We start from the raw sequence: 27,499 nt of genomic DNA on the forward strand, positions 1-27,499 counted from the left end.
ACAGTTTATCCTATAATTAATTTTAAAATATAATGAAATAATTTAAAACCAAAACCGAAATTAACTTTCCTACGCAATATCATATGATAATATTGCTCCTTCCTGAAAAAAAAATTATGACATTCCAAATAATTTCACAGGAAGTATGACATTCAGAATGGAATGTGTAAAAAAAAAATACAACTTCCGATCGATGCCAACATGTCGATTCCAATAATTTGTTTTTAGTTTTTCCTAGTTGTCAAGGGTAACCCCAACAAACATCGTATAGTCTCTCATTCTGACTCACTGAATCGTTACGCCAACTTAAAAATGATCGAACCGTAAGGTATATAAATATACTCCATGCAGTGAGCAGCCTATGCAAATATCAACTGAACGACCTTCGACAAACACACTGCATCCAGCCATTTCCACAAAATTCTATTCAAACTCGTCAAATTCGTACAATTTTCCTTATAGGTACCTTTGCATATTTCACCGATTATTATTTTGTTTGTTAAATTCCTTATATATACCTGAACCTTGTTTGGGTAGAATCACCAATTGACGGCTAGACCACTGCACGATTATCAAATGCGACCTTGGGTTTGAATTGGGTGTGGTACGCACTAGCAGGTCCGCACAATAAACTTTTCAAGAGACGCCAGCAGTAAACATACGAAATTCTTTCTTTTGTTATAATCAAAAACCAACCCACCGGTTTTATTTTGCAAGAGAACTATGTGACGTCACGGCCTGACTAATACTGTGTATAGACCGAAATCTCTCAAGCATGAAAGCGCTGCTCCCTATAGCGTTCTCGTTCGATATAAGCTACCGCTTCAATTAAGTACGGCAGCATTTGTTTTCTTGCGTGTAATAAACGTATACATGTTTCATCACCATCGCCGTCTTGTCGCGCACTTAATTGAACGTGTAATATTGATGATATTATAGGGACGTATAGTCCATTGCTGATATACAGTATACTAGCTCGGCCTATACCAGGGGGAATATACCATATACATACCCAAGTGCTTTCTTGAATTCAATATGCATCCCAAAGGAATTTTATCCAGTTTTATTTATACATTATGCACAGTTAATGTGATTTTATCTTCAAATGGTAAGTTAAATTTTGATATCTTTGTTTAAATGATATCGTGATCAGATAGGCCTACTATTAAACGTGTGAATCGTAGTGGGGCATAGAGTTGAGTTTTTTTCATGCAACAAGTTGTAAGATTGAGTGATAGGCTATGCGTTATAGTGTACCGTATGTGAATGTAAATCGTATCTAGTATATTTCTAATAGATGAAGAGTATACTGCAATTAATTGAATGAATTGAATGAAACGAATCTACCCATATATAATGGTTACACATGCTGGATATTCATTATACATGTTAATGCATTGGCCTACATAAATAAATAAATAAATATATATATATATATATTTATATATATGTGTGTGTGTGTGTATGTGTCGGTATTTTATATGCAATTTTGCATTCATGCGCTGTTACGACCTGTTCCTTTCCTCGACCACTCACCATCGCACCATTCACCCCTCCCCCCCCCCATCACCCACCCCCATACTAATCGGCGGCGTGAAGGATACTTACATTATCGGCAAAGATATATATATATATCTATATATATATATATATATATATATATAGGCTATATATATAGGCTATATATAGGCTATATATATAGGCTATATATATAGGCTATATATATAGGCTATATATATATAGGCTATATATATATATATATATATATGTATTATTGTATTATTGGCAAAAATATATATACAACTCTTACCAGTCCAAATGAGTATAATCAATGAAAAATAATTCGGAATATATGTGCTCAGCTGTGGCACATCAGATGAATCACTAATACTTTGTAAATAGTAGTTACGGTATATAGGCTACTGCTCTGTAGGCAAAATGGCATTCAGACGCGATACTTAATGACCATACATATATATTTATATATATATATATATATATATATATATATATATATATATATATGTATATGTATATGTATATATATATATATATAAATAAATATAATATATATTTATATATATATATTTATATATATATGTATTTATATATATTTATATATATATATTCAGGGCTATGTTTGTAAAGATCGGTCTCAGATTTTATATTATATAGCATCATTTACGTGGAAGTAAACCACCTATCGTCTTGCGTATTACGGAGGTATCATAAGAGATCCATACGAGGTCAACTAATTACAGTAACATCACCCTATAATGATCCCTCCCCCCTCCCCTCCACCACTCCCTGCCCATCCCAGCCACTCCCCTATACCATTCATTATCAGTTGCAGCAGCAGTGTATTTGCAGCAGTGTATGCTACATTTTATTGTAACATAGTATCCATCATTTATACATTTATGAGTGGAGGTTAATGCGCTTAATATGGCACTGATTCTTTCATCCCATTCAGTAACAGATATCACTAACACCATAGGAACAGAAGCAATAGTAACAGCCTTAGGGCCGACAGATGAACTTACCACGGCAGGTTTGTACATTTCATATAGTTTTGGTTGAGTCGATATGTTAATACTGAAATATTTGATATATCCGGGGAAACTTAACAATCGAAAAGTTGTATATCGATGTTATGCAATTCAAGGTGACTATACATTATATAAAGCGTTTCGTATTAATATAAAACTGTTTGATACAGAAAGACGAATCCTGGTTAGGTCCAAAGTTCTCTGCCGAGTTTCCGTAATTCACACTCGCAGTAAACATTGCAATAATATCCAAAACATATACGGTATAATATCACTGTTTTCATTTAAATTGTATTCCTTATTCATGTATACATTGCCTGATTATATTCTGCATACATGCTTTTAAGCTTATATTGTTTTAGGTCATACTCAGTGCTGCATGCGTATATAATGCATGCTTATTCGTATAAACTTATAACACAGTATATTAGTACATTAGTACATTCCTGCATATGACAGTAGGTACGACGCGTTTATTGGTAGACATGTCAATAAAAATTACACAAATAATCTCCTTTTTGAAAAAAAATAAGTTATTAAACATTCTACCCCCCCCCCCCCTTTATAAAAAACAGGTTTAAACAAAGTTTTAAGTTTAAATCTATGACATGAACGATGGCCTATTGTTGTTCTCGTATTGTGTTCAGTACAAGAAAGTGTGCTGCATTTAAGTGATAGCTCCTTCTCGTGTCAAAATGTTAATACTGGTTGAACTTTAAAAAAAAGTCATTAATATTTCAATGAAACGTGAATAATTCCAGATTATCAGTGTAGCAGTCATGTATTTGTCATCGCTAAATATTTCATTTGGTGTCTCTAACTCTTATCCCATAAACAGTCAACACATTAGCTAACAATTCCCGGACTACTGTGGTAGTTACATTGAATCAGACTGACGCTGCAACAGCTACAGGTGGGTTAATGGACCTTTTCATCTGTATAAAATTGTGCTTCTTAAACATTATGCAGTGTCATGCTCTATATCGTATTTCCCTTATTGGCCTACGAATAAAACTAAACGTACACAATGTTTGTAATATGCAATAGATCTTTATAATCTCCTATGGATTATCAATATAACTGATTAATTAGGAGAAACAATATTCGCCCTACAGTTTTATCACCAAACTTATCAGGTTAATGTATATTGTACCGTCATGGGATTAAAGGAGTCAATATGTATTAGAAGTTTTAACAAAATTAGCAAAACGGACATACAAAGGTAAGCACTGGAATGAAACAATGCAGTATTACGTACAACCATTTACCTCCGATGGAGTATAGACGTTTGGAACGAATGCAGTATACAGCCTACCATAAATACATCGCTTTTCCATGGCTTGAGCACAACGGTTTATATAAACTGGTATTTTTTTTTTATATACATATGCCTTTATTATAGTATACATATACACTGCTTACATATACCAGTATACCTTTATATATTCTCTTTTATTCATTATTCATCCTCATCTATCTACTTATTTTCATCACTATTAATATCATCATATTATGTTATAACTTGCATGTCATTTAACGTTCCTTACCCGTATACTGTACATTCTTCAATACAATAACAGTGGGCAGTAACATCTCCCAGACATCTCAATTAACCACTGCACTTCCTTCAACTGATGGTACAATTACTACAGGTTCGTATTTGTATTTTTACTAGCTGAGTCCTATACTTATTTTGGATAATTTCAGGGTGCAATTTATTCATACTGACCATACCAATGCATGTATTCCTTACATTAATCATATATGTTCTGCATCACGAATTGCTTCCATTCTTCTTCTTTTTATTATTATTATAAATTAATCTTTTCGATTAATGATCAAACTGTTGCGTCATTCTATACCAACGGTAATCCACAAAATATTGCGGTCATGTTAGCTAGGGATGCACCGGATATCCGGTCCGGCCGGACTATCCGGCCGGATAGTGAGCAATTACCGGTTCCGGTTCCGGCCGGATATTTTTCAAAATCCGGCCGGATCTTTTTCAAAATCTGGCCGGATCTTTTTCAAAATCTGGCCTGAATTATTCCTTAATAAGGTGTTGGTATTAACTTAAATCAATGTAAACTATTTCCAAAAATTAATAAAAACATTCAAAGTAAGGAAAAATTAGGTTTAACATGTTTAATTTAATTTTCTCAATGGTCTGATGGTTTGCGTATACCTCACCTAAGATTTGCTCCTTGTTTCATACTTCTACTTCTTATTAATGATTTTCTTTTGTGTAATGAAAAAAATCCGGTTCCGGCCGGATTTTATGTACTATCCGGCAAAATTTGGATCCGGTGCATCCCTAATGTTAGCTCTAAATATTGAATCACGTAAAAGATTAAACATTATTCAGTCTAGGTAAACATTATTCAGTCTAGGTACCACGAGTTGATGTGTCGACTAGCATCAACTCGGGCTAAAGTTGTCATATGTAGTTTGTTGCCAAGATTTGACAACAAGGTTCTGTCAGATAAGATTGTAACTCTGAATGGTTTATTGTATAGTCTGTGTGCCGACTTCGGCTTCACATTTGTTGACATGTGGTCATCTTTCCAGGGGAGAAGGGATTTGTTCGCCAGGGATGGTTTGCACCTAGCTAATACTGGGGCCTCGTTGTTTGGTAGTATGGTGAATTACTCTGTTGAACAACTATGTTTAAACTAAATTGGGGGGGGGGGGGCGATGAGGTCAGGAATAATTTTGGATAAGGATTATGTTCCTGGTGGTGGCGATTATAGGCGTTTTGAAAGCAAGAAAAGTGATAGTCATAGTTCTAACTTTAGGAGGCATTCTAAGGTACATTGTTTCAGGGATAAGCTGAAGATTGTCTTTACCAATGCTAGAAGTATTCGTAAAAATTTTGTTGAATTTACTGTGCTTCTTGAGGATCTGAAACCGGATGTGTTTGGTATCACCGAATCTTGGTTAAGGGAGGACATTGATAGTGCTGAGGTTTCTCACCCGGGGTATGTTGTGTATCGTCAGGACAGAAGGGATACTCATAATGGGGTTGGTGGGGGAGTTTTACTGTATGTTAGGGATGACATTGTAAGTGTTGAGAAATCTCAGTTGCAAGGGGCTTTTGTTAATTCTGTCTGGTGCGAGTTGTCCACAAACAACTCCAAGAGGTCCAGGGACGTTATCACTGGTTGTTGTTTACCGCTCTCCTAACAGCAGCGATAATAATGATGTTATGCTGTTTGATTCAATTAGAAAGGCTGCTAAAGGTGATGTTGTTATAATGGGCGACTTTAATTTTCCTGACATTAATTGGATAGATGGTTCTAGTAGTAGGAAGGGTAGTAATTTTCTAGATGTTGTGCAAGATTGCTTTTTACATCAACATGTTACTTTCCCTACTAGGGGGGATAACATCCTGGATCTTGTTTTGAGTTCTAATCCAAGCAATGTTGTTGATTTGACGGGTCTAGGAAAACTAGGAACTAGTGATCATGATATACTAGCTTTTGATGTTGTTTGCAAAGTCGTAAATTCTGTTAGCAACGAAAAAGTCCCTGATTTTTCGAGATCAGATACAGAGGCAATTGAAGCTTTACTAAAGGGTGCAGATTGGATTAATTTGTTTAGAGATATGAGTGCTTCTCGGTCTTGGATTTGTTTTGCTGATAAATTTAAGGTCATTATGGAAAATCATGTTCCGTGGAAGAATCGTCGTCGTAAAAGCAGTATGCCTCACTGGATGAATAAGAAAGTTAGATGTGCAATTAGGCAAAAACGTAGAATGTGGAAGTTGTTTAGGAGGACTAAATCTGAATCTCTTTTGGCCAAGTTTAAAATTCATCAGCTGAAGGTAGAATGCTTAGTCTCTGATGCAAAATTGAATTTCGAAAAAAGCATTGCCCTAAAAATTAAGGATAACCCAAAGGCCTTCTTTTCTTATGTCAGGTCAAAGCAGAAAGTTAAAGATGCAATTGTTTCTCTTAGGGCACCACAGGCTGATAATATAGTTACTGATAGTCAGGATCTTGCAGATCTTATTTAAACAACTTTTTTGTGTCGGTTTTCACAAGGGAAGACACGAGTAGTATTCCAGATTTTCAGGGGGGCAGTGATAGGCCTAAACTGGATACGGTCTTATTTTCGGATGAGGTTGTCTTAAAAGAGCGGCTTCGTCTAAATGTTTCTAAAGCTTCTGGACAGGATGCAATCCATCCGTATTTGTTGAAGACTTTTGCACACCTTTTCTGCGTTCCACTCTCGTTGGTTTTTAGTAAATTTATGGATGAAGGGAGATGTGCTAATATTACCCCAATTTTCAAGAAGGGTGATAAGTCTAAGCCATGTAATTATAGGCCCGTTAGTCTCACTAGTGTAGTTTGTAAGGTCACGGAGTCTATTGTTAAAAGGTCTATGGTCTGTCACTTCAGCAGTCAGTCTTTGATCAGAGAGTCTCAACATGGCTTTTGTCAAAAAAGGTCTTGTCTCACTAATATCCTTGAGTTTATGGAAGATGTAACAAGTTCACTTAATAGGCAGAGGTCTGTAGATGTTGTGTTCCTGGATTTCCAGAAGGCCTTTGATAAAGTTCCCCACCAACGTCTTTTACTTAGGCTGAAGAGCATAGGTGTCATAGGGAATTTACTGTCTTGGATCGGGAATTGGCTTGGTAATAGGGAACAGAGGATGGTAATTAAAGGCTGTGCTTCTTCTTGGCAGAACGTTACTAGTGGGGTTCTACAAGGGTCTGTATTAGGTCCCTTGTTGTTTGTTGCCTATATAAATGACATCGACGGAGATATTTTGTGTAAAACTAAGAAGTTTGCTGATGACACCAAATTGTATTCTGAGGTCTCTTCCAAAAGCGATTCTGAGAAATTTCAAGCGGATTTGGATAAGATTTTTTCCTGGTCTCAGGGGTGGCAAATGCTTTTTAATATTGATAAATGTAAGGTAATGCACATTGGTAGTAGTAACCAAAAGTTTACATACAATCTTAATGGTGTGGAGTTACAGGAGGTCTCTGTTGAAAGAGACCTAGGTATCTACATTGAATCATCTCTGCAACCTTCTAAACATTGTCTTGAAGCTGCTAAAAGAGGTAATAGGGTTTTAGGTATGATCAAGAGGAACTTCAGTTTTCTGAAAGAGGACATCGTAGTTAGGCTTTATAAGCAGTTGGTTAGGCCTCATCTGGAGTATGCTGTGCAGGCTTGGAACCCTTACTTTGCTAAGGATAAGGAAGTACTTGAAAAGGTCCAGAGGAGGGCTACTAGGTTGATTAGTTCCTTAAAGGGGGTTCCTTATTATAGGCGGTTACAACTGTTGAATCTCACCGCACTGGAGCTTAGGAGGTTACGTGGGGACTTGATCCAGGTTTTCAAGATTGTGTATGGTTTCGACAATTTATCCTTTACCGACTTTTTCTTGTTTGCTAAAAGTAGTTTTACTAGAGGTCATTGTCTTAAACTCCAAAAGTCGCATAGTAGGGTTAATATTCGGCATAACTTTTTTTCTAATAGGGTTGTGAATGAGTGGAATGGTTTGCCTGAGAAAGTTGTACTTGCAAGTAGTGTCAATGGGTTTAAGAATGCTTTGGACAAGCACTTTAAGCATTGTAATCGGGTCTGAGTGTCTGTGTCTTCAGTTTTTTTCTCTCTCTCTCTATAGGGTCCTTGATGGGGACTTAAGTGTCCCTCCTGATCCTTTTTTAAACTAAACTTAAACGGGTACTCAATATGTACCCAAGGTGACAGAAGTCATGATAAATGCAACGTAATATAAAACACGGAGTACCACGTAACAGCATTTCATTGTCGCGGCATAAAGCTATGCCTCGTGTAATAAAACAAAAGTACAATGTCGCATAAAACTATTCCCCCATGTAAAATGTCGCATAACACTGAGTTCCGTCTGCCTGGAATTAAACTTGATTAGTCATTCTAATGAAATATTTTGTGATTCACCATATCAAATTAATGCCATCCCCAAATTGACCAAAACTAACACGATGAGATCTGCTTACATTAATAGTTTCTGAACGTCCTTTAACTATAGTTTCGAATAATATATTTTCAGATAATCACAACAGTTAGTTTCCTAAGAATCGGTCATTATAATATGATCGAGTTAACCTCAATTCTCAGATTTATGTTGTCAGTCTGGTTAGGCCTGTACCTATATATTGAGTATTTCCTGTTTTCATTCCTGTTCTAAGCAGAAGTTACAAATACCTCTACCCCTCCGACACATGCACCTACGTCAATAACAGCGACACTACTAACACAGACTCCTACTACCACTACCGAAACCCTTACAGGTTTGTGATGTGAATGCATGTCCGTCTTAGCACTAACTTTTATTTATTTCAATGCATTTATTTCAATTATTTCAATGCAATGCAATGTTGCTTCTACTAAAGGTGGAGTCTTCTTTGGTGGGAGAATGGGGAGGGGGGGGGGGTCATTGGTCCTTTTACCATCCGTTGTGATAACAAGAATGTTAAATGGGCCTAGTTCACTTTGGTCACTCTGTCTTGTCACAACATTTCATTACTGATTATTATCATTGCTAACCGTATAAGCTACAGTGTGTAATGGCATATATCACATAGCAGTTCACTTTTATGACTCATTCACCACAATACTGATGGAGATTATTTACCGGTAGCCCGTTGACACCGGTGTTCACTCGTAAACCGGTATTCACCGACAAACCGTCACCCACCGGTGTACGGGGTATTCTATTATCTGATCGCCATATATGGGTATAGCAAAAAGTCGGATTTCTGGATTGTTTATTCCGCATATGGAGCTTAAAGGTTACTAGTATTGGTCACAAGTTTTAGGGGGTCTTAAAAGTGCCAAAACAAAGAAGAAAATACAAAGATATCATCCTGCATGTTCTTTGCCTTTGTATTACTCTCAGAGAACATCAGTGAACATTTCAAGTTGCTGATAGAGAGTCAAATATTGCTCATTCGAGTATTATCCTTATCTGCATGTATAACGTCTTCATTTACATATAATGCCCTTATAAATATTCATTCTTTTTCTTTTCTTATCTTACGCAGTGACAGAAGCAACCAACACTTCAACGATAAGCAATACAATCACAAAAACATCAACGAATACTAATGAAGATACCACAGAAGGTAATTATAGTCATTCTTCAAATGTGGGGGGGGGGGGGCGTGCCGGTGGTTATACGTCGGTGTTTTGTATCTGATAGGAGGGTGAAGAAGGTGAGAACGTCGGTGGAGTTGGCACATACCTAGCTTTCTACAAAGCCGAAAAGTATCCATTTTCAAAAAAAGGAAGTGCCCTCCTGGTAATAAAATCCATAGAATCCATTTTTGTAGTGAAACTGCCCTTACGAAAGTGCACCTTTCTTTGGAATAGTGTAATGGCATGAGCCCCTTTTGGAACAATTCCGCCGACCACGGGGGGGGGGGGGGGGGGTTGAACAGAGAAGATTTAAGAGATGCCATGGAATCCAGATCTACAAGTAATAAAGAAAATAATTCTTATATTAACCTATATATAAGTATGTGTATAGATTCTTTTATGGATAATATTGATCGATGATTTGACGGACATGCTTGTTGTCTGCTTTGGCTACGATCGTTTGCCAAATGTTTAAATACATCACACAAATTACTAATATCACCACTAAAATTCAACCCTAAGTCACAGAACCGCCACAGGTTTATATCCTTCATGGGTGATTAAAGCAAGCTTGCTTTCTTTTTACCCTCTTTGTTAATTTTACTGCATTTTGCACGAAATTTATGTGACCTTATTATATGTTTTGTCCCCCGCAGGAGCATGATAATGGTTCATTTATTTTAGGGGTCACACTTTTCAAGACTAATATTTCAACAACAAAATCATTTCAATGCCAGAGTCCGTATTTCAAACAAAAATATACCGTTAATATCCACTGTTTATACAGTTACCCTAGACAACCTTGAATGGATTATACTGTAAATGCCTACTTTGTACATTAATATATTAGTATTTAAATTTTGCCTGTATGACTGAATCATTAATGCACTTTCCATGGAAAGCAAGATTGTATAGTTTACATCATATCGGTATATGTATGATAAGCTCCATAAGTTGTAGAATATCGTCTAAAGAGTAGGCGTGAGTTTATACGTTTTAGATTAGGCCTTATACACAAAAATACGCTAAAATATGCATTTAGCGTTGGTTTGTAACTTTGTGTCTTTGAGTCATGCATCTAATATTTACACATTATATATACCTCTCAATGTAAGTATAACAGTATATGTGGCTTATTGAGTTGTACCCCACAATGTAAACTTTAGTAGGCTATGTGGCTTATTGGGATATATCACAACAATGTAACTTAAGTAGTCCATGTGGTCATGTAGAATATACCCCACAATGTTACTTTAGTAGTCTATGTGGTAGAGTATGATATACCCCATAATGCAAACTATATTATGCTATGTGGTTTATTGGGAACCTCACAATCATGTTTCCTAAGTGGTAATATAGAATATATCCCACAATGTTACTTTAGTAGTCTATGTGGTAGAGTAGGATCAGTGGCGGCGCCAAGGGGGGGGGGGGGGGGCTTGGGGGGCTTTAGCCCCCCACTGAAGTAGTCAGCCCCCCATTAGCCCCCCCCCAACTGAAATAGGCAAAAAAAAAAAACCTCATTGAAACAATATAGCCTACCCAAATTTTGTCAGCCATAACGCAGTGCTACAATGGTCAATTTCACAAACAGCGTGTATACAGACTAAAACAGGAGTTGTGTCAGAGAGCGCGATATAATAATTGAGCAAAGGAATTGGATCTTTCACAGCAGGTAATATTTTAGTGATACGAAAACTGTGAATTGGTATCTTCCATTCTAATTTGACTAAAGTTACTCACAAAAAAATGCATATTTTTGGAGAAATTTTCAGGTGACAAAAGCCTCGCTAAATGCCACCATTTTGCATGTAGGCATTTCCAGGATTGGGAAAAATTTCAAAAGGGGAGGGGGCCACCCCCTCCCCTTATACCCCTCCCCCAGGACGGCGATCACTCAATCTTGTAAGCCACCCAAAAAAATGGCTCAGCCCCCCCCCCTTAGCCTCCCCAACTAAAAATTCCTGGCGCCGCCACTGAGTAGGATATATCCCACAATAATAGGCTATATGGTTTATTAGGATATATCCCACAATAAATATACTAGGCTATGTGGTTTATTGGGATATATCACCACAATGTAACTATATTAGTCTATGTGGTAAAGTAGGATATATCCCACAGATCTATAGTACAGTAGTCTATTTGGTTTATTGGGATATATCCCACGATGTAATTTAAGCAGTCTATGTAGTAGAGTATGATGTATCCCACAATGTAACTATAATAGGATGTGGTTTATTGAGATATATCACCACAATGTAACTTTAGTAGTCTATGTGGTAAAGTAGGATATATCCCACAATATATATATATATATATATATATATATACATATATATATATATAAATGAAAATCGTAAGGAGTTGGAAAATCAACAACAGTGAAAAAACTTTCAGCCTCCACCGGGATTCGAACCACGGGCCTTATATATATATATATATATATATATATATATATATATATATATATATATATATATATATATATATATACACACACAGTAGTTTATGTGGTTTATTGGGATATATCCTACAATATATATCTTTAGTAGTCTATGTGGTTTATTGGAATATATTCCACAATATATCTATAGTAGTTGATGTGGTTTATTGGGATATATCCCACACTGTAACGTTAGCAGTCTATGTGGTAGAGTATGATATGTCCCACAATGTAACTATAATAGGCCATGTGGTTTATCTGGATAAATCCCACAAATGTTACTAAAGGATCTATGGTGAGCCATATATATACTGAAGTTACTAACCATGCATGATCACACCATAAAAAAAACATGGCGGAAAAGATACATAAAGTTAAATTCCCAAGACTAATGTAATCTTTTACTAGATCATTGGCAAACCTTTTGATTTTAGGCCAAACTTCACCCTATCTTGTAAGATTTCTGTGCCGTTTAAAGTAACAGTCTACACTCTACAGTATACGTAACAAAGGATACACCTATCCTTTCTATTAGCAACAGTGTAAGATAACGACAAATTGTGGCAATTTCAAGGCAAAATGCGAGACTACCAGGAGAAACACACAGAAGTTACATTAGTCACAAGGGCCGAAGCCACGACATTTAGTAACACACCGAGATGAAAACGAAAGCTTGTACAACAAATTGAGTTAGAATGATGGAAATGATATTCACCAATTTACATTTAATACTTCTTGGCCGAAGAAAACTGCTCAAAGGGGAAGAAACCCCCCCCTCTCTCCCCACCCCTCGATCCTCACCTCCACAAAAGAGAATCAAAGTCAGGCCATGTGCCTGTTATTCATTATCCATGAATCGCGCAGTCATGCCATTACGGTAGCAAATATAACAAAGTCGTCTCAATACACGCCGCCCCTACATGAGATTTTCTGTCACCTTTATATGGAAATCCAAATATTTAACGTTGACTGTTTGATTCTCTATGCATTTAAGTAAAGCTGATGTCTTTGTTATACTGTTGGGTGTTTGTTTTTTGTGTTTTTTTTTTGTGATAAACCAATGACCCGAATTACATGCAAACCAGTCTGAACCAGACGACAATTTTTTTATGAAAACAAGAAATTTGGTTTTTAAGTTATTACGCAGTTACTTTGATAGCGTAAAATAACATATCGTGTGTAGTAGACGTTGTGTAACGTGTTTCAACACGGGAATGGCAATCCGATAGATGTTTCGATATTAACTGTTTTCGTTTAAATACACGACCCAATTAAAATCATTATCCTCCCCACCCCCCCCCCCCATCCCCCAATCATCGTGCTTTCCGATGTGATAGTTCACATATAAAGGAATCCCAATACATTTGCTTATAATATGAAAGAGATTTAGACATTTCTACAGAACACACAAGATGACTGAATGTCCCAATGAGGAAAATTTCCTCGAATGTTGTAATAAAAACAGTTTAAGAATGTTGACCAAAAGGTGACTATATTTGAGTATATTTGGTGGCCAATACAGCATACCTGTAAACCACAATATCTCATTAACAGACGATGGTTTTTATTTGCTATTTGGAAGGAATTGTTATTCCGGTCATCGTTGTTATAATACGAAAGAGTGGTTTTATTGTTGTTGTTTTTTTCCTTGTCGGTTCATGGATATCGTGTATTCGGGACCAACGACATGATTGCCATAATAGAAATGATGATAGTAATAACAATACAACATAACAATAAATAATAACAATAACAATAATAATAAACACAGCAACATGTGATTAATCGAAGGGAGTGTTTTTCATGTTACTGTAACAATTAGTCGAAGAGGATATAACTTCGGTTTCTCAAAATAGTGAAATAAATCGAAATGTCCTTGTCCTTTATACAGCTGCGACGTCGGTGCTTCCAACATCGTTACCACAAACAACAGAAAAAAGTAGTACCACTATAACTTCTTCCGAAGCACTGAGTACACTGAACCCCACCACGACGATTGTACCCACAACTGAAGCTCCGTTGAATTTAGGTAAGTTTTAAGATTTTAAAATTGCGAAAGAAATTCTGTTCAGGGGGGCTGTTCATTTAAAGCATATTGTTTTGGGGTTTCTTTACTTTCATTATAACTTACTTCTTCTGAATCACCGAACACACCACATAACATCTCTCTCTCTCTCTCTCTCTCTGTGAAACAGGAACCATCTGTATTACATCTCAAGTACATGCGCACTCTAGTCTACAACAATTGGCCACATTATTGTACAATGTATTATTGTATAGTCTAAATATTCACATTAATGGGCAGGGTTTATTGCGATCCTATTGGAAACTTTGTTCGAGAAAAACAATGTTCAAAGTTGTACATTTTATTTTTCGACTTTTACTGCACCATTTGAAGTAATATTTGAATAGATAAGCTAGTTATGTATGTCGTTATGGCATCGTGGAGTCAGTGAGATTGAGATAATTATAAAAAAGGACGCGAAAAAAGCTACTGTAACCTGTTCAGAATATTGAAGAATATAGAAGACGCGGGCGCATCAATCAACGGTGCGTGCACTATATATAGCAACAGCTGTGACACAGTGTACGCCTATAGAAGCGATACGTGTAATACGAGCTTATGCACAAACCTGGGACATCCTACTTGAATATGACCTTATTGTATAAGCTAGGGTTTTATTGGAAGTGTTCAACTGCTGTACTTCTAAACACTTCGTTTACCATACCCTTGTGGGAACTATAAATGGTAAAGAAATCGGAACGGTTCTTAACTCACTCAAGCGACAAATGACGATAAGACTAGCAGGTTTTAGGGCTTTGAATAATACCGAGATTTGGAACTCGGTGTAAAGGTGTATATGAATGTATATGTGCAGCTTGGTAAAAGGCTATCTCGGCATGTGTGACACTTTCCATTGCGTTATTAGGTACAGTTTGTACTGACGCCATATATATATATGGTGCAATAACAGGGTAGGCAAAATAAGTATTGTGTATACAGTATAGTACATGCGTCGTATATATGGGTAGGTGTGAAGGCGTTAAGTCATTCGGGCGTTAAGGCGTTAAGTCATGTTTATTTTTGTTGTTTTCTTTTTGCACACAAAAAAGTAGTCCAGAGGGAAGTTGACATTTGATATTTGAAAGAGGAACATGTTCCTAATACTCCTAACAATTCTCGCAAACTTCTTGCTTGCGCAATATTCATATAGATGAAATTCTCATAATTTGTACCATGAGTGAACGTGCATGAAACAAACTTGAATGGGTGTGATGTCATAGTTGCACCCTTACCGAAATGCTAAGTCGCACCGCGATTTCATTTACCGGATGTCAGTTTCAAATAAGAACCTGCTGCGTTATTTATGTACCATGACATCATCATTTTTGTTTTCAATTTTAAATTGCCATAACTGTAATTCGAAACAATACTATACGCTACTGTATGTGTATAAGAACAAATATGCAAACAATTAAAAACCACGTCAGTCACAAAAGAATTATTTGCTTCATCCTAACAGGACCCTAATAAAATACCAAAGGATTACGTATGCAAATATTTTGAACCACTTTGATAAACTTTTGAAAATCTTTGGAATCTTTTGTTTCATTTTCTCAACAATGGCATAAGTTGGGGTGACATAAATGACTGAACACGAATAAAACTGAAGGAGTGTACGTGTAGCACTTTAACAAAAAAAGTCACGAGTGCATGATTAGACATAACCTACGGAAGACTTTATGTATTTCACATCCGGTTGTAACTTAGGGACTTTATCGTGATTAACAAGATTGCCCAAGACGGAACCATTCTTAAACCTTGCACACAAGAATAAAAGCATCTTGTTATACAGATGTCTACAACATGCACGCACATATGGTATTATGAGTACATTCAATAGCACTATTGGGTATTTGGGCACATTCACTTTATCGGAAACATGTTCTGGGTAGAAAATATCTTGGGGAGGGGGCAGTTAAGGAACATCGGGAAACATTATCGTCCAAAGATTAACGTTACATAGTGGTGCTTTTGATGTGCGTATATTCCAGGGCTTATTTCAGACATTTTTAGTGGTGGGCCGATTCCCAAACTGAACCATCATGCGCTATCCTAAACTGAGCGCCACTATCGATTGGCTCGTAACGTTGCAAGAAAAAAATGCCAAAATTTCCTCCACAGATTTAAGAAAATGGCACTTCTTAGGCCTTGGAAGTTGCATCTAAAAATTGTTAAATTGAAATCTCATTGTTTAGAATTTTATAACTCAAACAAATATGTTATACCCCAAATCACTTTGTAGGGGAAAACAATGACTTTACGTTACTTTATAAGCTCTGCCTAAGTCATTGTTTTACATAGGTAAGTAAAGGTATAACAGCATTCTGATGGTAGCCGTAGCCTAATATATGCTGCTGAGGGGAAGCCATATGGGGAGTTTAGGGGTAAATAAATTGCTAGGGTTATGTGATCATGCTTTGGTTTACATGCCAAATATGGACCTATTTGGGGGGGGGGGTGAGCTGAGTGGGTGGGCCGTGTAGGGAACTGTTCCTCAATATTCTTAGTTAAAACATTGCGGCACTGATATAGGGGCTAACAATGAAACTGATATGCCTATATAATAAATATATACATTAATTACTGCTAATCTCATAGCACAATAATTGAGCTCACTTTATGACGTACAATATTTTGTATGAGCCTGATAGGGAATTTGATATTGTGTCCCCCACCCATCAGAAAGTGGGTGGCGTGTCCCCCCTGTCTTCCCATGAATTGACGCCCGCCTGGCACACGATGATTAATATAAATCTTTTGAAGGGTTTTGTCTTCTGAAAATGTAATTATAATCCATCATACCTTTGCGCTACGTTAACTTAACCCAACCTACACAACGCTGTCAAGAATTAAATGCACTGTTGACATTCGCGCCAATTATTTATCATAGACAAAACGTGGCCGTCATTGTTGGTTTAAGCCAAATTTGTGAATGGTTGCCATGGAATCATATCAACCCAAAACACAAGGAACACGCGATATATATATATATATATATATATATATATATATATATATATATATATATATATATTTATATTATATAAATGAAAATCGTAATGAGTTGGAAAATTGGAAAATCAAGAACAGTGAAAAAACTTTCAGCCTCCACCGGCTAAATGTGGTGTGTGTGTGTGTATATATATATATATATATATATATATATATATATATATATATATATATATATATATATATATATATATATATATATATATATAAAACGTGTCGCATGCACGTCGTAAGTAACCGATATGGTGGCTATTATTGTTTTTCCCTGTCTTGAAGAGATATGACGAAAGAGAAAACTTATATAAGTATGGGTCATATCTTGTTATGAAGAGAGTCAGTACATATTGTCAGCCAAGTACCAATGTACAGCGTTTGGGAGTGAATTGATTTTTCTTTACTTGGAAATGGAAATATAAGATGCATGGTTGAGGCACTGTATAGGAAAAGTTTATCATTGACTGAAGGATTTAGCGAAGCTTTGGAGCTATGAACGATTGCAATGTTGATAAAATAGGTAGGAGTGTATACGTGAAGGCTACACAGTTAGACAGGTTCCATTGTAAATGGTTTGTGCTCCAAGAATGATTGCATACATGTGGACGCTCTCAATAGTCTAAACATTATAAACAATGTTTCCAACTTAACTCGGAACAAGAGATGTCAAAACTTACCTTTGCAAGCATAAAGATTCAGTTTTCGACAATGTCATTCTCTTATAATAAGAAAAGGGTGTAACATGTTGGATAGAATCTCAAAGAGTTAAATCCCATTCTTGCTAATTAAATTAATGAGGGTGATAGACAATTACAATACAGTAATCAAAGATTTTGAACACTGATGTGGTTATACAAAATCACATGCATTGACGGTAAATAATGTTGATATATCTATTCTTGTCAACAGAGTGTGACGACGTAAGTCCTTGTCTAGAAGACGACCGTTGCTTAAAGCGACAAGCACCCACTGGTCCTGATTACGTATGTGAATGTAAAGAGGAGAGGGGGAATACATATGGCTTCGATTGTCAATATACGTACAATCTCGACTTCAGTAAGTATGCAACCGTCTATATAGCGGGTTCTTCATCACACCACAATGGTGCGTTACCCACAATGACATTGTGTTGTAGTTCATGAATTGACGGAGATAGATCCAATGGGTTCTTCATATTGTTTAGTACATCCCACCTCTGATATGATTTGCTATATACCGGCAATATATAAATTAGATCATTTTCGTGATATTTCGAGGATATACGGGCCTCGCCGCTACCCCCGACATTTATGTAATGAAATCTTGACCTTTTCTCAAATTTAAAACATTAAAGTTCCTATATTATGTGATACAGAATGCTCTGTTATTATTATTATTTTGGGGGGGGGGGGGGGCAGGACGTTTGAAGTGAATTTCTGGATTGATTTCTCAAAGTCACATGTCGTCCCACTGCCCTTTAGAAGTTTATCCCCTCCTAACCTCCCCCCCCACCCCCTCTTTAATCCACTTCAGTCGCCTTTGTCATTATTATGATGACATTCAATGGGTCAGAGGGTCTTGTTTAAGCTCTCTACATTTGTGAGCAAGCAATGTGAGCAAGCAAGACCGTTTAGCAAACAATTCCGGTCTATGTTCCCAAATTATTTGTTGAATTATATTTCAAATATCATTTTTAATTAGGTAATGCTATATGTAATGCTTGAACCAGATATCTTTAATGACAAGAAATTGAAATCAGTTAGATTATATATTATATTGTAATGAATTGAGAGATGTCTTTTAGTGATTCTAATAAATCTGTAATAAAAAGAGAGATACATTTAAAGGAATAATATATTAAAATGGGTGTAACTTAAACGATATCTCTATTGACTTTTCTGTAGATGTCTCTATAAAGGTATCTTTAATAAAGGAAGGAAAAGAAAATTCTTTATAATGAGAAACAAAGAAATCTTTCATTTGATAACTCAAATTAAAATCAGTTAGATTATATATTATATTGTAATGAATATATATATATATATATATATATATATATGAATACAAGAAAGCATTCACCTTGGATATCTTATACCTTGAATATCAACTTGGAAAGCTCGTTAGTTTGTTCATCTGTTTCTTGTTTCATGATTGATGTTGATGTTCTCTGTCGTCGTTTTCATTCCAGGAGCTAGCCTCCCACTTCGAACTTGTTATGGACCAGAGTGTGCCACTGGAAGTGTCTCCTCGATGAACTACCCCATGCCATACAGAAACAGGGATAGCATGATGACCCTAGTATATGTCCCTGGAGCGTACCGGTTTGATTTGTCGTTCGATAAGACGGCGTTTGGTATCGAATATTTCAAAGATGACTTGCTGGTTGGTGGAGGACTTCGTCCACCCTTTGATTTGGTACCTGGTCAACCAGATGAGAAGGAAGCCCTTACGGGTGCTAATTACTTTAATGGGTTTGATATTCCAGACGATTTTACTATTATCAATGATACGATGTGGATATGGTTTGCAACAGATCCCAGTATTACCTTCGACGGTTTCAAACTGACTTGGACATCAACTGGTAAGTTTACAGCTTAAATTTAAGTTTATATATATATATATATATATATATATATATATATATAGGCTATATATATAGGCTATATATATAGGCTATATATATAGGCTATATATATAGGCTATATATATAGGCTATATATATATATATATAGGCTATATATATATATATAGGCTATATATATATATATATATATATATATATATATATATGGAACGGCTGTGGAGTAGAGTCTAGAGATGGGGTGATGTGGGATAAATGGGAGAATGAAAAAGAGAATTCATAAAGATTTTATAATTGGAAGTATTCCTACATTATTCAAGTTTATAACTTCAGAATACGATTGAATACCCGTTACTAAAATTTCCATTCCTATTCATACCGCGCGCACAGTGCCTACATTGAAAATCATGCGATCATTAACAGAGGAAAAGTACCATCACCCCCCCCCCCCCCCACCACCACCACCACCTCCACACACACACCACCGCCCTCCCACTCACCATCCCTCAACACTGGTAGACGAAGACCACATGAACGCCTCAGGAGATAAGGAACACACTCCCATACATAAAGACATGTGCAATTATGATATGAGACAAGATAACCAAAAGCGTCAATATATATTTATATCTCTGTTATATACAATATTAATCCGAAAAAACGTTACCGAAAGACATACTTAAAAATGAACTTATAATAAATTTTGACTATAGGTCTTAATTTAAATGACTTTATAACTTGATAATCGAAGTTACAACAATTTTGATAGATTTTTTTTTTCTTCAAACCGATGTCCATTTGCATTGTCTTTTCCATTCAAAACGATCACATAATATAACTGAATATGCTCTCCTCAGCAATTGATGTTGACTGTCCAGATGGCATAACAATAGATGTCCCCGACAACTCAGATAGAATAACGGATGGTTGGAATAGTCCTACGATCATTGGAGCCGGAGTAGGAATTGACAATTTGGACATAGACTCGAACTACAAGCCCGAAGACACCTTTGAGATTGGCACGTACGATGTTACATACCGATACAAGGATGCCTTCCGGAATACAGCAGAGTGTAACTTCCGACTGAATGTTAGAGGTAGGTCTATGCTCTGCAACAAAGGATAAACTCAACACTTAGACGTAACTTTTAAGGTTCTTGTTAAATCGTATATTGTTAATAACGTTATACGGCTGAAAACTGTTAATTGTCACAGTTTGTTACAGAAAAGTTTGTATGAGACGTCTGATAACCCCCCCCCCCCCTTCCTCCCCATTTGTCCTGGTGGGAGTGGGTGCTCACATCATTCCCATCAGAAACCCTCTTTCCCGTTTGTGATTCTATATATACATTCCAAACAGTGGCGGAGCTAGGGGTATTGGTCAGGAGGGGCGAGAATGGTCTGTAGGGGCGCTTTCGATACTATCTAAGCGGAGCGCCACCACAGGTTGGCGCGTAGCGTACAGAAATTTTTTGAGTTAAGATTCTCCCTGCATCGCCGGAAATGATCCTTTCCGGGCCTGGCTAATTTGCAGATAAACGAAGAATAAATATGTGTCATCACCAAATTACACCAACAAAATGTGACAAATGTCAATAGGTAGATGAGAGCACATTAAAAAGTCAATAATCGCGAATTAGTAAACAGTGGTAAAAAGCTGAAAAGGGCGCCAGCAGTCCATCTGAGTCCGTCAGGGGGGGGGGCATCCGCCCCCGACTGTATGGACGCTCCGCCACTGATTACAAAGATAAATATCATTTTAAGCTTTCTATCTCCTCTACACATGTCACCTTTACAACAATCGATCTGCATGTCATAGAAATATCCTTTTCAAATACTGCATCTTAAAAGTGCCATCAAGGTTAAGAACATGTATTTACTCTATCAAGTTGACATTTTTCTGCAACATTTCAGAGAGTAACAATTACCTCAGAAAAATGATGAAATTATTTTTTTAGTTGTGTTATCTCGACAATTTAACAGATTTCTGAAACAAATGATAAAATTACGACTTATCGCAGAAAAAAAGAAAAAATTGAAATGACAATAAATTACATCCTTTGCATCATTTCAGCAATTTTCTGAAGAAAAAAAAAGGTTAACTTGTTGATTTGTGTTTTTTTATCGTCGTCGTCGTACAATATGATAATTTTACGAAAATTGTAGAAATTCAACAACTTTCTGCCAATGTATTAAATAATTGACTAAGTTGACTTTCCAAACTTTTTTATTTGATCGCAAACTGATGAACATGACGGCAGCTTGTTACAACTCGTCATTTTTCAAGATGTTCCGTTAGATATTAATCCTTTGCGCATATATGATCTCCATGAAAGTAAGAAAGAAAAGAAAATACAACAGCTAATACATCTGATATTTTGTTCGGTCCTCCCCAACGTTGAATCCGTCCATCTCTATTCTCGATTTTTCAGATGTTACCAGGCCTGTCGTTGAAGATTGTCCCGACGACATCGAATTGGAGACTTGTGATGGCAGAAACTTTACTTGGATGGAGCCAATTGCATTCGACAACTCGAATAAGTTAGTGGTCGAAGAGATGATTATTAACCGAGGCGATGACGAACTCAATGTAGGGCGTAATATAATCGTGTACACGTTCGAAGACGCCAGTCAAAATCGACAGGAGTGTAGATTTGAGGTCAACATCATCTGCCCAAGTGACAAAAATGGTGGTGATCTTGGAATTGAACTCTGGATAATATTAGCGGGCGCAGCTGCGGCAGTTGCCATTCTGTTACTAATACTAGCGTTTTTTGCCCACGCCAAACTGGCCGCCATGAAGGCAGCCAATCAAGCTGATTTGAGTTTCAATCCGGAAGAATACCAAGGGCACAAGCCCGGAGCACCGCTAGAAGAAGAGATACTAACGAACGGTAAAGGAAAGGATGAAATCACAATGTATGACTTTAATGGCGGATCCGTTTAGACTGCAAGCTATAGACAGAAAAAAGGTTGTATCACGTGACGATTGGATTTAGTAAAAAAAAACTCCAAAAGATTGAAAATACTTGATACTGCTTTTATGACGTAAATTGTCTACATGCAGAACAAATATGCTTCTGTGAATATTCAAAGACCAAAATTAAAAGAAAATGATAGCACTATTGTTTATATTGATCACCAGTTTCATTTGAAGTAGATCGATATTACAACAAATCGCAAAACAATTTGTAGAATTTTTAATCCAAGGGAGATTGCTTATCATGATGCAACGATTTCCAATCTGATAAATTTGATGAGAGGGGGGGGGGGGGGGGAGTGTTATAGTCTGCGAAAGTGATATATTGCAACTTGTCTTCCAAAAATCACATCATTTCGTCGGAACTCATGCACGAAACGGGTCCTTAAACTGCATTATATTTTATACTGTAAACTCTACATAGGTAAACCGCATTGTTTGATCGACCGAGCATTAAAAAAAAAAAAAAATCATCAAATGAAAAAAAAAAAATCCGCTGGCTATGACGTCACGATGACATAGCTCGGGGACTATGCTGTGACGAAAATATTACACACCATAAATCTTTCATAAAAACTGGTATGAACGTTTCTTCGTTAAATAACTGATTAAATCTAACGGTTAAAAATGTATGATTTTTATAGGGACTGTGTATATATATATATATATATATATATATATATATATAAATGAAAACAAAAGTGAACAAGATATGACTAAAAAATGATTTTTTAATAAAACAAAGAAATTACTGGCTAATTAGGGATTCGATATAACCATCAGAAACAGCTATGCAGATACATTTTTTTTCACATCTATCAACAAACGAAAAAAACGGATAAATATGAAATTCGTTTGCATATCGGTATTTAACTGTAATTAAACGTTAAATAAACAATTAATATTCATATGACTTGATTTTTAGGTATGATGACATAAACTGTTTTGATATTTTTCATTTCTTATTATTCTTATGTAAAAAATTTTCTATAACCGCTGTCTCATGACGTCAGCATAGCGTTACAGGATTAACACGCATACACACAAAACAAAAACAATATATATAATAAATAATTAATTAATTAATTTTAAATTAATTAATTTTAAATTAATTAATTTCAGTTATGTCACAGCGAATAATTTATTAAACTTCTTACGTAATATCCCAAACGTCTTTTTCAACATTTAAAATATTAACCTAGAAATAAATTATCGAAGAGACGAAAAACCTAAACAAAACAAAACGGGGAGGGGGGGTGGACAGTAATAATTTTACCATTTTCACAAACTAACAACTAGATTCTGAACTATTTCCGAACAATTATAAGTCTTTTGTAAGCTATTGTAGTTTAATACAAAATTGGTAGGTGTAATGTTTAACATTTTTGTCTTCACATATCTAAATACTGAATACAACAAATTAATCTTTACTTACAACGTAAAATGACGTTCAGTTTGCAACATCTAGCCATCGATTTGAACGTCATTGAGCCATATATACATTGCCCTTTATATTACCTATGATATACCGGTACGTGGGTAGTGGGGAAAGGGGGGGATACATGTGTCGTGCAAACTGTCGAATGTTTCCATTTTTAATATGAGGCACGAACCCTGAACTTTAGACGTTACATGGATATGCTTGAATGCGCAGGAATGATAATGGTTCTTCAGGGACACAAAACCGGAGCACCTCTAGAAGAAGAGCAATAAACACACGGAAAGAAAGTCGGAATGTATGAGTTACAAAATAACGATGATGGCGGGAATTAAGGGCATTTCTATTCATATCGAACGAAAAGTTGGTACGTTGTCGTTTCAGGTTATAACCGGGAACTATATAAGTATAACTACATGTTGAGGTTGAAATCTCACAAGATCAGCATAATTCATGGTTATGTATGTTAATTGTCACTGTTATGTTTTAAGGCACTCTTTTGTTTATGTGGAATAAATACAATCACTATATAGACCAGGTAAAAGTGAATTCATGCAAAATGTATTTAACAAATTTTGATTTGCGATATAGGCCCGCTAGATATCGCTTGCAACATCGCCTTCACTCGTGTTCATATAACCCCTGTTACATACGTGAGGAAATGTACATCACGTGTGAATCCAAATGCCCAAAACTGTCCACCTGTGCCGTAGTATTCAATACCACTTCAATACCAATACCACTATTTGTACCGTCAATACCAGTGCTTTGAAGCAGGATATTGGAGGACAGTTTAGAGAGGTATTAGCATTAGAGAAAATGTCCCAACTGGCTGGGGGATCCAACAATATGAAACTATCTGCATGGTGGAATATGTTATTGAAAAAAGACAACGGTGACCAATCATGTGGAACTATGGCCGTATTTCACTCCGGCTGGTTTGATAACAAAGTCCTTGTGCAGTTAAAAAGTTGTCACATTCAGAACGATATTTTGTTTTATATACATTACTTAGTAAAGACGACTGTACAGGCTTTTTCGTTACAACATTATTACCAGTTAATATATATATATATATATATATATATATATATATATATATATATATATATCCTTTATTTACCCTTTAGATCATTTGATATACACTTGACATCTAATGATATGATATCGTATTGCCTATTTGTCTTTCTTACTTTCGGCTGTATACGACACAGATTCTGCTCAACACTAACATGATTTAATGTATCACACGGTTTCGTGTAGCGGCATTAGATCTTTTGTGTATTATTTCACCGCTGTTGTTACCACATAGTGAGGTTGTTATTTTGATTCAAGAGGTTATATACTCAGTGTATATGTAACTTAAATCACAGTATTTTTTACTATTTATTACAGCGGTTAATCGTATATTATTACGCGGGTTCGTAAAAAATGTCTTTCTAAGAAACTCAACTCCTGATTACCGTATAAAGTAAACGAAGTTATTAAAAAACAGTGTACATATTTTAGTTTGTAAATATTATTAATATCCAAGGGCTTTCCTCAATAAATTTATATCATCTATTGAAAATTTGGGTTTCTTTGGCCATTACTTCAAGCTTCCGTGAAATGCACATGAGAAAAATATTAATCCAATTTCGCTGATCGAGTGGCTTGGTCCTTCCAGTTCGCTCTTGTCAGGAATTCAAACTCAAGCATCCTTAAAACATGTGTGCATGTGGGTATCCTTTTTAATGAAAGTCACCCAGGAAAGAACCTGGGCACGAAAAACCGAACGACTGATCCGCTCTCAACCCCAGTCCCCTTGCATCGAGACTGACTGTGTGATCATCGTCAGGTGTGAATAACGATTCCCCTATAGAAAGAGGGAACATAATGCTACACACGACCTTAGCCAAATGGCCGAGAAGCAAGAAGGCCATGTCTGCGCGTGGATACTGTATATGTACTTGATTTGAATTTAGACTAGAGACTTGAACAGATGGGTTCTAAGATCTCACTCAAGATTTGCCGCGAACTTCTCCCAAAACGTTTGACTTCTAACTTGGTGGGTAATGTAGGCGTCGGCGGGTGGGGGGCTGTGATTGACACTTACGTCTCCTAGAAAAGAGCAGCAAGGAATATCTCAAAATGATATAACCTTAGGGGCTTCTCAACTGGAACCCCGCTGGGGCTTTTAAATACATTCCAATGACATTGAATGTTTCTCTCACCTATATTTTTTTTTTGTACTTAACATCTGAAAGGTAAAAAATGCATAGCTCGAGTCCCCAGGATCGTCCCACCAGGGTTTAGAATACATTCCGGAGAAACATAATCTCTGACATGTGTTCTCGTGTTTTAAACTCGCTACGGGGGAACACTCTGTCAAAATGACAAAATATGGTACGGTCTTGAATCTTCAATCTGGAGAAAGGCCCCCAGACAGCGTTACAAGTACAAATCACCCACTGAAGTCGACCCACCATAAAAAACCTCCCGATACCCAACGGAATTGGAATTCAAAGAAATCCTGTCCTCAACAGAGAACACCGGCTAGTGCCTGGGCCTATTGGGTGGAAAATATGACTCTCCTTTTGGGGCAAATTTACATTGCTGCACCTTGTCGCTATATGCCATTCCAGCCCCAGTCATCCAGCAAAACCAGATCAATTTTGACGCTAAGCCGACTAATTTTTGTTATCGTAAACCGGGTTTATCTATTTATACAGTTAATAGTAAACGGTATTTGAAAATCCGAAGTGTGCTTGCCCTCCAGTTAGTTTGCCTGCGGCCACGCCCACGGTGGGTATGCACCTATAGCCGAGGGTGTAGTCCCGCCGTGATTTATTACGTCACTGTGCAGAAGTTAAAGGTCAAATAAACTTACCGCACACACATTTTGGCAACAATACGCACATGCTAAAGTGAAAAACTGGCGGAAACTCTCAAAGTTAGGATGTCAGACTCAGGTTAACGGAGGTCAATGGTTCAAAATGGCCAAAGATGTGAAGCGACTCCATCCAAACAGCAAGATTTCAAAGTTTGGGTTATGAGGTGTAGTGCCTCCTTGACTTATGATGTCATGCGGTTCATGCGGTTTGGGTGAAATTGTTACTGATGTCAGATATAGACCACATAAAAGAGGAACCTTTTTTCTTTAATGTGGTGCTAACCGAACCTCTCATCTAGGTCGATAACTCAAATTAATCGAGTAAGAAGAAAGAAAAAAAAACAATACCTTTCTTATTTATGCACTAATTGAACAACACACACACGACCGCAGTTAAGCATAATACACACACACACGACCGCAGTTGTAGTACTGTGTGTCATGTCT

At 36.5% G+C, this 27,499-nt stretch overlaps 1 protein-coding gene across 9 annotated transcripts; it reads left to right on the plus strand.

Annotated features, from left to right (window-relative positions):
* Positions 1-830: 830 nt before the first annotated feature.
* LOC139963845 (uncharacterized) lies at positions 831-25,750 on the plus strand. Of its 9 annotated transcripts, XM_071965045.1 has the most exons (11): positions 831-1,108; positions 2,474-2,551; positions 3,388-3,462; positions 4,130-4,201; positions 8,740-8,838; positions 9,592-9,672; positions 14,023-14,160; positions 18,112-18,258; positions 19,370-19,762; positions 20,620-20,859; positions 22,195-25,750. In XM_071965045.1, the coding sequence occupies exons 1-11, from the start codon at positions 1,036-1,038 to the stop codon at positions 22,707-22,709; spliced, it is 1,911 nt and encodes a 636-aa protein (XP_071821146.1). In that variant the 5' UTR covers positions 831-1,035; the 3' UTR covers positions 22,710-25,750. The 9 variants fall into 9 exon arrangements, with proteins under 9 accessions (XP_071821146.1, XP_071821155.1, XP_071821165.1 ...); XM_071965054.1 differs by lacking the exon at positions 4,130-4,201; XM_071965064.1 differs by lacking the exon at positions 3,388-3,462.
* The last annotated feature ends 1,749 nt before the right edge of the window (positions 25,751-27,499 follow it).

This window comes from Apostichopus japonicus, chromosome 3 (genome assembly GCF_037975245.1).
Source record: "Apostichopus japonicus isolate 1M-3 chromosome 3, ASM3797524v1, whole genome shotgun sequence".
Taxonomy (NCBI): Eukaryota; Metazoa; Echinodermata; class Holothuroidea; order Aspidochirotida; family Stichopodidae; genus Apostichopus; species Apostichopus japonicus.